The sequence below is a fragment of the Thunnus thynnus genome, chromosome 2 (assembly GCF_963924715.1).
Source record: "Thunnus thynnus chromosome 2, fThuThy2.1, whole genome shotgun sequence".
Classification (NCBI taxonomy): Eukaryota; Metazoa; Chordata; class Actinopteri; order Scombriformes; family Scombridae; genus Thunnus; species Thunnus thynnus.
The window spans coordinates 16,834,183-16,847,649 of record NC_089518.1 but is presented as its reverse complement, the minus strand read 5'-3'; the positions used below and the strand labels follow the sequence as shown (position 1 = coordinate 16,847,649).

The 13,467-nt window shown below is 41.8% G+C and overlaps 1 protein-coding gene across 2 annotated transcripts; it reads left to right on the top strand.

Annotated features, from left to right (window-relative positions):
• Positions 1-564: 564 nt before the first annotated feature.
• On the top strand, positions 565-8,207 carry si:dkey-32e23.4 (dynamin-1-like protein). 2 transcript variants are annotated; one of them, XM_067606906.1, is made up of 18 exons: positions 565-741; positions 1,507-1,633; positions 1,782-1,923; positions 2,193-2,231; positions 2,450-2,496; positions 2,593-2,664; positions 2,761-2,847; positions 3,004-3,166; positions 3,719-3,839; positions 4,020-4,358; positions 4,782-4,902; positions 5,038-5,193; positions 5,299-5,388; positions 5,496-5,594; positions 5,791-5,907; positions 5,996-6,105; positions 6,209-6,368; positions 6,500-8,207. In XM_067606906.1, exons 2-18 carry the CDS (start codon positions 1,532-1,534, stop codon positions 6,554-6,556), a joined length of 2,022 nt encoding a protein of 673 aa, XP_067463007.1. In that variant the 5' UTR covers positions 565-741; positions 1,507-1,531; the 3' UTR covers positions 6,557-8,207. The 2 variants fall into 2 exon arrangements, with proteins under 2 accessions (XP_067463007.1, XP_067463013.1); XM_067606912.1 differs by lacking the exon at positions 2,193-2,231.
• Positions 8,208-13,467: the final 5,260 nt, after the last annotated feature.

Here is a 13,467-nt window from a genome sequence, read left to right as displayed (position 1 = left end):
CCTTTACTTTTTGCTATTTTATATCTGACGCTTTCCACCCTTTGCTTTCTCTCTTCTCACAAATAACTCATAACTGGTTAAGAATTGCACTGTATAATTGTTCTGCACAGTGTATACTAATAAGTTTCTATTGCACATTGCACACCGTATAATAGTAATTCTAATAATTATTAATAATTTTTAAAATAATTCGATTACATACTATGTATATAGTCATTGTACAACGGATAACTTTATCCATTTCACTACTCTCATTTTGTTAGATATTACAAAAATAATGACTGCACAATGTATAATAACTTTTTCTGTTTTACTATTTAACTATTTGATTTTATTCTGTTATTGTGTGTGATGTATGCTGGACGGTACTGTTGTGACACATTTCCCGCGGGATTAATAAAGTATTTCTTATTCTTATAAAAAGTAGAGGTGGTCAGGTAGAAATATGATGTTGGGCTAAACAGTCTATGGTTAAAATACATCCATGGTGTAGTGGAACGTAACGGGGCGGGGCCGTTACGCGTCAACCAATCAGCTGACAGAAACGCTCATGATTCGTATTTTCCGACCAATCGGGTTGTCGGAGGTACCACCCCGGTGGTAAACTGACGCTCATCTCTTGGTGCTAATATTCGATAACTGTCGGGGTTAAATGCGGATATATAGACGTGTTCCCTGTTTTCTACGAAGTATGAAGGACATATACGTTTAATAAGGAGGGATATTTTTCGTTGAACATCGGTACGGTCAGAATGGAGCTTTCGGTTGTTCCTGCGGCTTAGCTTCCTAGTGTTAGCACAAAGCTACATCTCTTCCACTTCCTGCTTTTTTACCAACTAGCTTTAGCCAGCTGCTGTTAATAGCGAGCCTCTCGGCTTGAGCCGCTGCTAAAAAATTTTCCCATGCCAGTTAGACATTAAGTCAGTGACATGATTGACACAAAAATGGTCTATTTTCGTGTCATAATCTGTTAGTATTCAGCACAGTGTTGTTGGTGTGAGTCCTGCCGGGGCGTTAACAGTCCTCTCTCTCTCATCAGGACCACTTTCCCTCAGGAAAGGCAACACTGTCCTTCTCTACTGTAGAAATGCAACATCATATTCTGCACGTTGTTTTCTTGTTGCCAACTACAACTTGATTATTCCAGGGTCTTTTGAGAATGAACTACTCCCAATATGTTGTAATTCAATTCAGTTTTATTGTCATCACACATTGTGCAGCCGGCACATATGCAACGAAAGCGGGGGGCATAGGGACATACATGGCATAAAAATTGACACAGTATATACACATAGTAAGGCACAATATAGTAATATATTAAAAAATAGTAAAAACCTTACACTATATATGTGGTAGTATATATCTGAAAGTATTTGTAGTAGAGCTGTGCAAATGACAAAGACAGTCATTGTTCTATGATTTAATGTAACGAGTTATTTTGCTGTTCATCATATTCAAAATCCTCTCTTTGTATTAATGTATGTTAATTCTATTTTGCCTGTTTAGTAAGTGTGTCCAGTCTAGTGGAAGGATGGAGAATCTGATCCCCACCATCAACCGGCTGCAGGAGGTCTTTCTCACAGTGGGGGCAGAGATCATCCAGCTGCCGCAGATAGTTGTGGTTGGATCTCAGGTCAGCATTGAAAAAAAATGAGAAGCTTCATTACAAGTATAAGCATGTTTATACTTCATAATGCACAGAATACTCATATGACAAACTTTGCACATAACTAATAGTGCTAGAAATGTTGCTGAATTGCCTTCATTATGTGCCACTACAGAGCAGTGGAAAGAGCTCTGTGCTGGAGAGCCTGGTTGGGCGGGATTTCTTGCCTCGGGGATCAGGAATAGTCACAAGACGACCCCTGGTGTTGCAGCTTGTTAATGTTGCCCCTTTGCAGGAGAGACTGAAGATCGAGAATGGTACATAAAAATATATCTGTTATTTCTAAATATGATTAATTGTAAACACACAATCAGGGTTTTATGTACATTATGATTATGTCAGCAGGACAGCAGGTTTGCTATTTCTGTCTAGGCATGGAGTCTGCTTGTTAATGTGTGACTAGCACTCTGCCATGGCACCTTCTCTCACTGTCTGAACTGCTAGATAGTCCTTGTAGAGCCTTGATTTCTCTTTGCTAACATGCAGTGTTTCTTCCTCTTCTTCTTCTTCTTCAACACTTTTTCAGGAAATGCGGTAAAACAAAATGCCCAAAACAGCTACCCAGGTCTCTGTATATTTGGTCTGCATGGACTTGTCTTTGTTTAGCCTCGTCATTTCTTTTGTGAACTCTCTCAGATATTTGTCATCTGTCTAGCATGAAAGTCCATTTGTATTCATATTCTTTTCGATTTTCATTATCTCTCCCCTAAACCTTCATTTTATCTGCATTCTACATTTTAGAGGCATTTCTGTTAAATGACTCACTTTTATGTGTTTGTGAAGGTGTCAAAGCTGAAGAATGGGGTACATTCCTGCACTGCAAAAACCAGGTACGTTTATCTCAGGGATTCAAATGATGTGCTGGCTGCCTTTATCCTGTAGCGTGAAGCTTTTCATCATGCATCATTCTCTCATCTATTTTAAAGATCTTCACAGATTTTGCAGAAATTCGCCGAGAAATTGAAGCAGAGACTGAACGCAGTTCAGGTGACAACAAGGTGAGGAGAAAAAGCATTTATGTAAATGTAGTGATGCCTTGAGTTTAGCTCTCTTTTTAACTGGATTCTTTTTTTTTTCCTTTTCATATCCTCCAGGGAATCAGTCCTGAGCCCATCTATTTAAAGATTTTCTCCCCCAAAGTCCTTAATCTCACACTGGTTGATTTGCCTGGCATTACTAAGGTAAACTCAACCATTTGATTTTGTGTCATGCGTACAAATGTAGCCACACTAGATGGTGATTGATGCTGATTGCACTGCTGCGTATTTGCAGTCATCACAGAGTCACAGCAGCACTGTGCTTACAGTAACTACGGCTGCTCATTGTTGTTGCCTCAGGTTCCTGTTGGAGACCAGCCAGAGGACATCGAGTCTCAAGTGCAAGAGATGATCTTGTCCTTCATCTCCAATCCAAACTCCCTCATCCTAGCGGTGTCCCCTGCCAACTCTGACTTGGCCACTTCTGATGCACTGAAATTGGCTCGTGAGGTTGATCCAGATGGTAGGAAATTTTGCACACGGGCGCTTCTTCTCTATCAGATTTCATTTTAATTTTCTTTCTTCTCCATTGGTGCTTATTACGTAAGATGTTTCAAGTAGAAATACTTTTTAAATGATTAAATGTGCAGGAATATTGCATGAGGCACACAAGTCATTGCAGGCAATTAGACCTGCCGGTCTTGAAGTGCTGACAGCATCCTGACACTTAACAGTTGCTCATAAATTTAATGTTGCTATCACGGTGCACTTTGAAGAATAGATTGATAGATAATGAGAATCCGCCTGTGGTAATTGTCTGGGAAGTTGGCAGTATGGCCTGAAACTCCCTAATGTGCACAGTGATTGTGTAGTAGTGAGGATATCTGTATCCAGGCCCAAATGTTCCCCTGCTGGCCTCAAATCCTGTCCCATCAGGGACCTGTTTTCTGTTTGTCTCCTATCATGTCCTACTGTAAGTTTTTCTCCTGTTTGCCTCAGTATAAAGAATGAAAAGAGAAATATGGAAGACTGTCCACTGTCCTTTGTTCTCATGCTGTGTTTATATGTCTGTCAGGTCGAAGAACACTGCTGGTGATCAGTAAGCTGGATCTGATGGATGCAGGGACCGATGCTCTGGAGGTCCTCCTGGGTCGAGTCATTCCAGTCAGGCTCGGGATTATTGGGGTGGTTAACAGGTTCGTAATAATAGTAAACCTACTTCTTAGGTTTGGAGATTAAAGCCTTGTTTTCTTACATTTTCAGTAAATAATGTTTTTTGCTTCAGTATTCAGCAAGTTGACATATTATAAATGTCCTTGTTACCCTGATTGTCTGACTACACTCCCTCTCTCTCCTTTAATTGGTGATCCTCTCAGGAGCCAGCATGACATCAATACCCAGAAGAGCCTTGAGGACTCTATGAGGGATGAGCAGGCCTTCCTGCAGCGCCACTACCCCTCGCTCGCCTCCCGCGCCGGCTCACACTATCTGGCCAAAACTCTCAGCAGACTGCTCATGCACCACATCCGGGACTGCCTGCCAGACCTCAAAACCCGTGTGACTGTGCTAAGCGCCCAGTACCAGGCACGGCTCAACAGCTATGGCCAGCCAGTAGAGGACCAAAGCGCCACCTTGCTGCAGATCGTCACTAAGTTTGCCAGTGATTACTGCAACACCATAGAAGGAACGGCCAGGCACATTCAAACCACAGAGCTGTGAGTCTGACCTCTCCACAGAAGAGGGATCTTCATTGCATAACAAATGCTTTTATGATGACCATAAACTTTGATTTAGTGAATTGTCTCTCATTTTCCACATTGTTACTATGTTTAATTTAGCCCTCCTTGTTGCAGACCTCAGCATTTACTTAACCTGGGTGTACAGTGTACAGTATGTCATTAGAGTAACGACCTTGGGGTAATGTATTTGTACATTGAAATGATATCAGCATCTTAAGTTGGCACCATCATTTCCACAGCTCTCTTACCACAAGCAATTAGTCCATATAAATATGTGGGGAGAAAATATTGACCTTTTTTTTTTTGGTTGACTGAATTTAATTTTGAAGCGATTAAGTGTGCTGACACACAGCACTGAGAAACAGCGCCAGTGTCTAGCTGAATCCATCTCTCTTGCAGCTGTGGGGGTGCTAGGATGTGTTACATATTCCATGAGACCTTTGGCCGCACTTTGCAGTCCATCGACCCCCTCGGGGGACTCACTGAGCTCGATATCCTCACTGCCATCCGCAATGCAACGGTAAGCTTCTCCTGATTTCTGCTCATGTAATTTGAATTCTAGTCAAGTTCTCTCATTTAGAGGGAGAGCAGGTAAATAATAGATCTGGTGTGTGCGTGTGTGTGTGTGTGTGTGTGTGTCTCATTTGCCCTGCAGGGTCCTCGGCCAGCACTTTTTGTGCCCGAGGTGTCCTTTGAGTTGCTGGTGAAGCGGCAAATTAAACGGCTGGAGGAGCCCAGTCTACGCTGTGTAGAGCTCGTCCATGAAGAACTACAGAGGATCATTCAGCACTGCTCCTCCTTCAGCACGCAGGTAAGCCAAGAGATAGTGATGCTTTTTACACCTCCTTAGCTTCCTAAATCAGAGTAGCATTTTTTTTGTCAGCAGGTTAAAAAGTGTGTCTTTTGTGTTTGCAAGGAGCTTCTGCGATTCCCCAAACTGCACGATTCCATTGTGGAAGTTGTGACTGGATTACTGCGGAAACGCTTGCCGATTACCAATGAAATGGTAATCCACAGTTTAGCAGAGATGATCTTTCATACTAATTATAATAACCAATATCCAAGTAGTATTAATCATCTGAGGTACTTTCCCCTTTGTGTTCCCTTTTTCAGGTGCACAATTTAGTAGCAATAGAGCTGGCCTACATCAACACAAAACATCCAGACTTCACAGATGCAGCGCAGGTCTCAGCATCTGTCAACAATCAGCAGGTAGTTATTTGTCCCCTACAGCAGGTACTCTCATTTATCATTTATTCTGTCAGGATAAACAGCAGATGTACTCTGCAAAGCCTTAACCGTTATGTTTCACATCCCTACATAGTCCCTTTCAAAATATTTTAGTGGAATACCAAGCTCAGCCAAAATTGCTTTGACCCTCTGACTTCTTCTGGTTTCTCGCTGTCAGACAGAGGCCCTTGATGGAGGGAAGCGCTGGAAGAATGAGAAGGTTGCGGAAGAGAAAGCTCCGGCTGCAGGCTTTGGCAGCCCCGGCAGAAGTCAGGCCATTAACCTTCTTGACACAGTGAGTGGTGGGATTAGCAGTGAGACGAAACACTTAGCAGTGAATTCATTGTAGACTATCAACTTTTCACGTTGGGCTTCTCTGCCAGGCGGTGCCCGTATCCCGCAAGCTGAGTGTGAAGGAGCAGAGGGACTGTGAGGTCATCCAGCGCCTCATCAAGTGCTACTTCCTCATTGTCCGCAAAAGCATCCAGGACAGGTCCGACTGGAACACATCCAGAGCTGCTATTTCTATTGTCGAGCTCAGTTGGCGTTATTGATGCTAATTATCTGACTTTGTTTTTTGGGCTGTGTGTCCGCAGTGTGCCCAAGACAGTGATGCACTTCCTGGTGAACTTTGTGAAAGAGCATCTGCAGAGTGAGCTGGTGGGTCAGCTTTACAAACAGCCACTGCTGCAGGAGCTGCTCATTGAGTCACAGGACACGGCACAGCAGCGGACCGAGGTTGCTCAAATGCTTGAGGTAAAATTGGCTGACGCTTTTGTTCTCTGAATAGGTTCTTAGAATTAAGAACAGCAAGTCCTTCCTCTTTTTTCTTTTATCTCTTATTCTAAGGCCAGTGCTTTAACTATCTCTCTTTTTTTCTTTCTCAGGCGCTTAAAAAAGCCAATAACATCATCTCTGAGATCCGAGAGACCCATCTGTGGTAGCCAGCCGAAACGAACAACTCCCTTGTCATACGACAGCTTTGAGAGTATGAGAGTGTATGTGAGTTTACAGCAGAGAGAGTGTGTGTGTTTGTAATTGTGTGGCAGCGCCACTATTTTCTCATGGACCAATGACCATAGCACATTTAGATCTACTTCTCCATCAGCTGTCGCCCCTGAGCTGTACACTGGGTCTGTTTTCACTGTGAACATTGTGTAGTGACAGACATTAATTAAACACTCAGGCCAAAAGTGTTGTTGTAAATGTGAAAGAGACAGACGTGAACATCGTCTTTTTTCTTTTTTGTCATAGTTTGTTGGTATATAATTCTATAAATGTAAATTATATGTGGCATATTTAAGTTGTTCTGTGTTTTTTTCTTTTTTTTTTGTATTCAAAATGTGTTTATACAATTCAGCAGTTTCCAAAACCTCCAAAACCGGGCTTCCTCTGAGCCCCTTTAGCAGGTGCTAAAACTCTGTTAGATTAGGTGTGTTCCAAATTAAATTAAATTAGATAGAAATGCAGTGAAAATCCAACTTAATCAATGTCAACTGCAACGCAACACTGAAGACAGACTGTGGTCACTTGCAGAAATTACAGGATGAGTGCACATTGTTTTTCCAGCTCTGTAGCGCTAATCAATATCAAGTTTATTTTCTATTGTCACATCTACATATCATCCAGTTTGTACTGTTGACTGCTGCGCTAACTTTCCAGTTTTGTGTGTAAACTAGGGGACCAAGCTGTCACAGCATATAGTTCTCTCTGCTTTTGTTGGGTTTTTAGGAGACACATACAGTCAGACAGATATAGTCTGCAGCTTATATGTATTTTAATATTTGGTACACAGAAATATAATTCATATTATGTATATGTATAAAACTTGTCAGGAGATAACATTATACAGATATGATTTGTCATTTGTTAGATTTTAGATCCTGATGGTTTATTCTGTAACTTCCCCGTAGTTCCTCAAACTAAATTTCTAACCAGTTTCCACTTTTAGAGATGAGCTACGTCTGTATCATCGACCCTCTCCAGTAGACAAGTTGCCCCTAAGATTGAGAGAATAACAGTATGGAGATACCTCCAGCTTGTAGTTTTTTTGCATTCCCTTATATGCTGATGTCCCCATATGATTTGTAAACTTGCATCTCAAGTAAGCCAGAGCGATTTGCTAGTCATACAGTTAATTCTGTAATATTGCATGATGTGTTAAAGTATCATCTTTTCACATCTGATCTTAACTTGGCTGTTGTTCTGGCAGATTCCTCTCCAGAGTGCTGTAGCTATTAATGTGAATCTGATCTCATAGCCAAAACAAATGGTTATCCCAGGCTTTTTCAGGAAGACCTGCCTTAATGGGACCATCAAACAGTAACCGACTTCTGTGTGATCAGGGAGCCAACATAACATCCAGTCAGTCTTGTCTCTCTGAAATCCCTGTGTAAGTTTGCATGTCTGTGTTCAGTATGCATGTGTGGACGTGTGAGTGAATGATTTATGTATATTTTGTATTATTTAAATGTATATTATTATCATGTGTCAACTGCCTCCGAGTTCTTGCCTGCCAATATTTGTGATAAATGTTTACTGGATGAAGTCTGTTGAGATTGGAGGGATTCATTAAACCCTAACAAAGACACTGTACAGAGTCTGTTTGGGTTTTATTGACGACATGCAGTTGTAACAGTTGATCAATTTTCATAAGATCTGATTGTCTCCCACAGTTCTGCAGCAATAGAAGTGATTAGACTCACTCTGCTTCACTTTATTGATTCCAGCTGACTGAAAAAGTCTGTTGGTCAGATGAGTCTGTCACAGCTGCACCAACAGGATGAAGACAAAGCACCCTGAAGGCTGCCAAAACACACACACACACACACACATGCTTACAGCGACATGAGCACCAGTCTCCACACCTGATGTTTTCTTTGTGTTTCTTCTCTCTCCACACTGCACCATGGTGCGGAATTCCACACCAGACTTATCCGCTCCCATTTCAATGATGGATTATTACCTTTTCATGTCAAGGCAGTCCAGGTTGAATCGGAACAGAGGTAGAGAAGTGAGGTGATGGATGAGTTGGATGTGGCAGTAAGAGTAGAGTGCTGGTCATTAATGTTTGATGTGCGTGAATGAGGGTGCCGCTGGAGATGCTACAGTTCAGGAAGAGGCATTATTGGCACTACAAAGCAAACATGACAAGTCAAATCAGTGCTGAATTTACAAAGCCTCACTAAGTATTAGTGGTGATGTACACACAGCAATAAAATTGGATCTACACCAGAGAGCCAAATTGAACGGTTTCATTTCATCTGGTGCTTGAAAATGAAAATGAAGCACAAGCTAATAAACTCCTCTTGCAGGTGATTACTTTAAATTGATTTCACTTTGTCTCCCACTGTAGCCGGTTATTCTGATCACCCTCTTATAACACACCCCACCTCCCCACCAACTGAGACTAGACTAGACCATACCAACTCTGACAGAATGGGAGGGGGCTTGGCTGCAACATCAGAACAAACTGCATCAGTTTGGTCTCATTAAACCAGCTGAATGAGGGTAAAACCAATCCGAGACATGTCTTTACTCATACATACAATCCCTCTTGGCTCTGCAGCCTTCCGCCGGTGGAGTACAGAGGGTTTAGCGCTGTGTTCCCCTCCTCGCCTCTCTTCCACTGGTGAGCCAGTCAGCAGGGCAGGCTGAACAAAGCTATGGGAGAGAGAGAGGAGCTTCTGGGAAGAAATGTCTCTCCCTGACTCTGTCGCCTGGACAACCGGGTAAGAGAGGAGGGGAGGGAGCGGGAGAGAAAGGACCTGGGAGCATAAAAGAGGAGGAAAACAACACATTATTAGCTGCTGAGATTAGGAGATTCTTCCAGAGAGTGTGTGTGTTGGGAGGGGGGAAAGGATTTTTCTGTGTACTTCTCTTGTGAGGGTTCCCTTAGTGTCTTACTTGATGAGTTATTAACTATGATAATAAAGCAGTAAATTATTTTTTCCCTACACCAGAGCATGGAGGAGATGAAATTGCAGAGCGCAAGTTCACCACATCACAAGTGGACCCAGTAGGCCTGCACGCTCCACCTGTATTTCTCATCTCATCAGCCTCAGGTAAGACTCCTCAGTGTTGCAGACATTTGCTTTGATAGGTGTTAATTTTGTTATAATTGTTTTTGGCAGATTTATAGATTAAAATGCTAATTGGTAAAGGCAGTCAAGTGTGCAAATAATGTAGAAAATGAAAGAGAGAGTCTAAAAATGGTTTAACAAACCGATAAAAGCTCATCCGGTCTGCTTGCAGGCAGCTTGGGATACAAGCCTTGTTCATCAGAGTAACTCTGAAGCAGATAAGTTTTGACAAAGAGGCTTGATGTTATGTGTTTGAATTTTGTTGTTTTTAGATTTAGTTTTATTCTGCCAGACAGAAATTAGCTCTAGAGTTGTATTAGGCTTATTCAGTCTGTTTTTTTTTTTATCTAGGAGAGTGAGAGAAATTGTATAGTGCATCCCCACGATGCTTCACACAGCGTGCATAGAGCTGTGCGCTCTCTTCAGAGTGAGCATGAATTCATCGACAATAAGAAAATGAACACTGTGTTAGGTGCAAATGGTTCTTGAGAGTTTGAGTTGAACCGTGGACTCCGGATTCACAGTGTGTAAAGAATAGAGGCACGTCCACAATAAAGATAGCCTACTGCTGAGCGCTCATGCATAAGGAATATATATTCATAGAGCACTGGTGGTGAAATCAATGCCCCTTTAAATGAGGCGGTATGATGGCTGAGTTTACACCAGGCTGAGTGTGTGTGGGGCAGGAGGCAGCATATTGGATGAGATGGAGGGGAGATAAACTGAGCAGGGTGTGTGTGTGTGTGTGTGTGTGTGGGAGGGGGTATTTTATCTGCTGTCAGTAATGAAGGTTACAAATCTCTCACCTTTGTGGACAGGATAGAGACGCAGAGAAAAGGCAGCAAGATTGAGGGGAAGTAAAGGGTAAAGCGAGTGAGGGGATGGAGAACGAAGGGAGGGATGAGAGAGATGTTGAGAGAGATGATTATAGGTGAAGGGTTCAGGCTCGCAGCATGCTGGGATTGCTCACAGCTCACCTACCCGACACAATCCAGAGATGTAGCAGAGGGTAAAAGTGCTGACACTCAGCTTATCGGCATTTTTGTTCAAGTAAAAAATACATACACACGTTTCAGGAAAAATCTGCCGGAGTTTATGCTTCACCCTCCTTTTTGCTCGCAACTTGCTGACATATGAGACAGCCCAAGTACAGCTCTGTGCTGCACCATCAAACACAGCTGCTGTACTTCTAACAAACAGACAGGTACAGCTTGACCACCTGAGCAGCAATCGTTTAGAAAAAAAGGAATGGAAAAAAGCTGAAGAAAAAGTTCCCAACAGAGGCTTACGTGAGGGCAGGCAAGGGTATCCAACACAGTCACACACCAGACTTAACACAAAGAGCAGTTTCATCTTTCAGGTGGTTAATGCAGTATTTCATACCTCATACCCTGCAAATATGGTTCATTTCAGACCATTCTGTTTAAAACTGCATCACAGACAAAAAACACCACTTCAACTGTTAAGGAAGACATAGTTTTAGTATAGACTGAACCATATGGGAGACAGCTTTTATTCCAATAAATACAGAATGCAGGATGCCAAATTGCACTCTATTTTTAATCCACACCTGCGCAGGGTTTAAATCGACTGTGTACTCCTAATCTTTGCAGAAAAATATCAGTGTTGAACAATTCTGGCAGCTTGTAAACACATTAGTTATACCAGGCTCTGCACTGCTCGCAGTGCTTTGCAGCTGCACACCGCTCATAATTACTGTACATGAGGTGCAATGTTCTTGGATGCAAAGACGCGTCAGACTCATCAAGAAGGGAGAAAAGGATGTGTCCCTGAGGCCGTGCATCACTGTAGTTATCGTTCCTCCACTGTACCTGTTTGCTGTCTGTTGGAAGGTACACAGCAAGCAAAGGAGGGTTAGTATAAAGTACACATCTCTGCCTTAATGTCTAATAGGCACCGAGTCTGCCTATCAGTCTTTAATGAGTTCCTCGAACTGTCAGACTTTGACATCTGCACTACTAATCAGCCTGTTTGATGTTGAAACAGACACAGAAATGGAGCTGCAGAGATGTGCTGATGGTCCTCTCATTTAGATTTCCTCCATGAATTTTAAGCAGCAGAAAAGCATGATGTCTTTTCACAGATGCTGAGGTGCTGGTCGTTTGTTTGAAGAGTGACTGCTGTGCTGTGTGTGTGTGTGTGTGCGCGTCCACACTCAGTCATTCCCCAGGCTCCATTCTTTCTTCCCTTCCACTTTTCTCTTCCTATTTCTTGCCTGTCTGTGTGCCTCCTCTCATCTCCTCCTGATGAGAGCACCATAATCAAAACTGGAGAGGGAGAAATGAAATGTAACAGGATTACAATAATCTAATTACCCAAAATTAGCAGCTGTATTCCATTTAATTTAATGTGAGAGCACAATTATATCTCACATATTTCTTGAAAACTGATGATATAATTGGTCATTACTTAAGGGGGGGGTTGCAATATGCATTATGGCATCATAGAAAACAACATAATAGTGCTTTTTTTTGCATTTTGAAATCACATCCCCTGAGGGTTGCAGATAACCAATAATACCACCTTCAAATCACAGCCTGAAAATTGGAACAATTTCTTTTCCCTCTTATTTTAGAAATAGAAGACATCCAAAACCAACCCAAAATAATCAAGTGATTTGGTTGAGATTGCATGTTCTGTCCTCTGTGTAATGCTAACTTGTAAACTCCACCAGTTTACACTTTGAAAGCAAACTTCTCAACACCTTTAATGAATATACATGTCCTCTGAAGCAGCAGGGAGTTCATGTTCACACTGCGTGGGCAGATGCTGGTGCACTGCTCTCCCAATACAAGGTACACTGATGTCCTTGTCTGTTCAGTGAGATGACACTGTAAGTAACGAAGGAAGTGTTGTGCAGATTTTTTAAAATTTCCCAAAATAGGCCTTTCTCTCACAGAATATTAGACACAGTGGAGCTCTTGGTTTTCAACTCACCAGGCCTTCTTATCTGTTTCATAAAAGTACAAGTTCAATAAATCACATTAGTCAACCCAGTCTCACATCAAAATGTGTAATAGCTATATTGGTCCAAAGTGCAAAATGTTTTAGCTTCACCATTACAGCTCTAAAATTGTGAGATGCCTGCGTTTTTGGGTTGTTGTTTTTTTTTTGGCTATTCTTTTCTATTGGCCTGCATCCACGTCACATGATTGTCAAGTTTCTGTCTGCCAAAACAAACAAAATGGCTGACATTCCTATTATTCACAGTGGAAAATGCAATATTTCAAAATAGTTTTGGCATCAAAATGCATTTGGATAACATTTCTGGCGAGAAATGTGCATTTCATTTTCATAATCTTCGTTCAGTGAATGTATGCAATGTTTAGTTTGTCAGTTATTACAAAGATTTTTTCAAGCTTCAGGCATGGACGCTGCCATCGCTGAAACCATGTAGTTGCATGTTGTTTGAATCATTGTCTTTGTATTGTGTAGTTATCTGAGCTTTTATGTTATTTTTGTTGTTTTATGTAACTGTAAAAAAAAATGTAGATTTTAGAGCACCCCAGGGATAAATTGAATTTGAAATCCAGAATGTGAAGCTTTGTAATTGGCTAACCAGAGGACCTGCTGCCCGGAAGTATTTTCCTCACTGTCACCGTATTAGGGTTTACTTTTAATGATATCTTTAACATTTCTCAACACAAAAACATGTCCTTGATAACTCAACAATACAATAGGTTAATGTTCGGCCATCCAGCACCATTTGAAGGTCCCATTGAGGAACAAAGCATTGAGTAGGGGGCCGCAGC

Coding starts and splice junctions, on each gene's coding strand:
- si:dkey-32e23.4 (XM_067606906.1), top strand. CDS start 1,532: ATGGAGAATCTGATCCCCACCATCAACCGGCTGCAGGAGGTCTTTCTC. Junction 2,665..2,760: donor GCAGTTCAGGTGACAACAAG/GTGAGGAGAAAA, acceptor CATATCCTCCAG/GGAATCAGTCCTGAGCCCAT. Junction 3,167..3,718: donor TCGTGAGGTTGATCCAGATG/GTAGGAAATTTT, acceptor TATGTCTGTCAG/GTCGAAGAACACTGCTGGTG.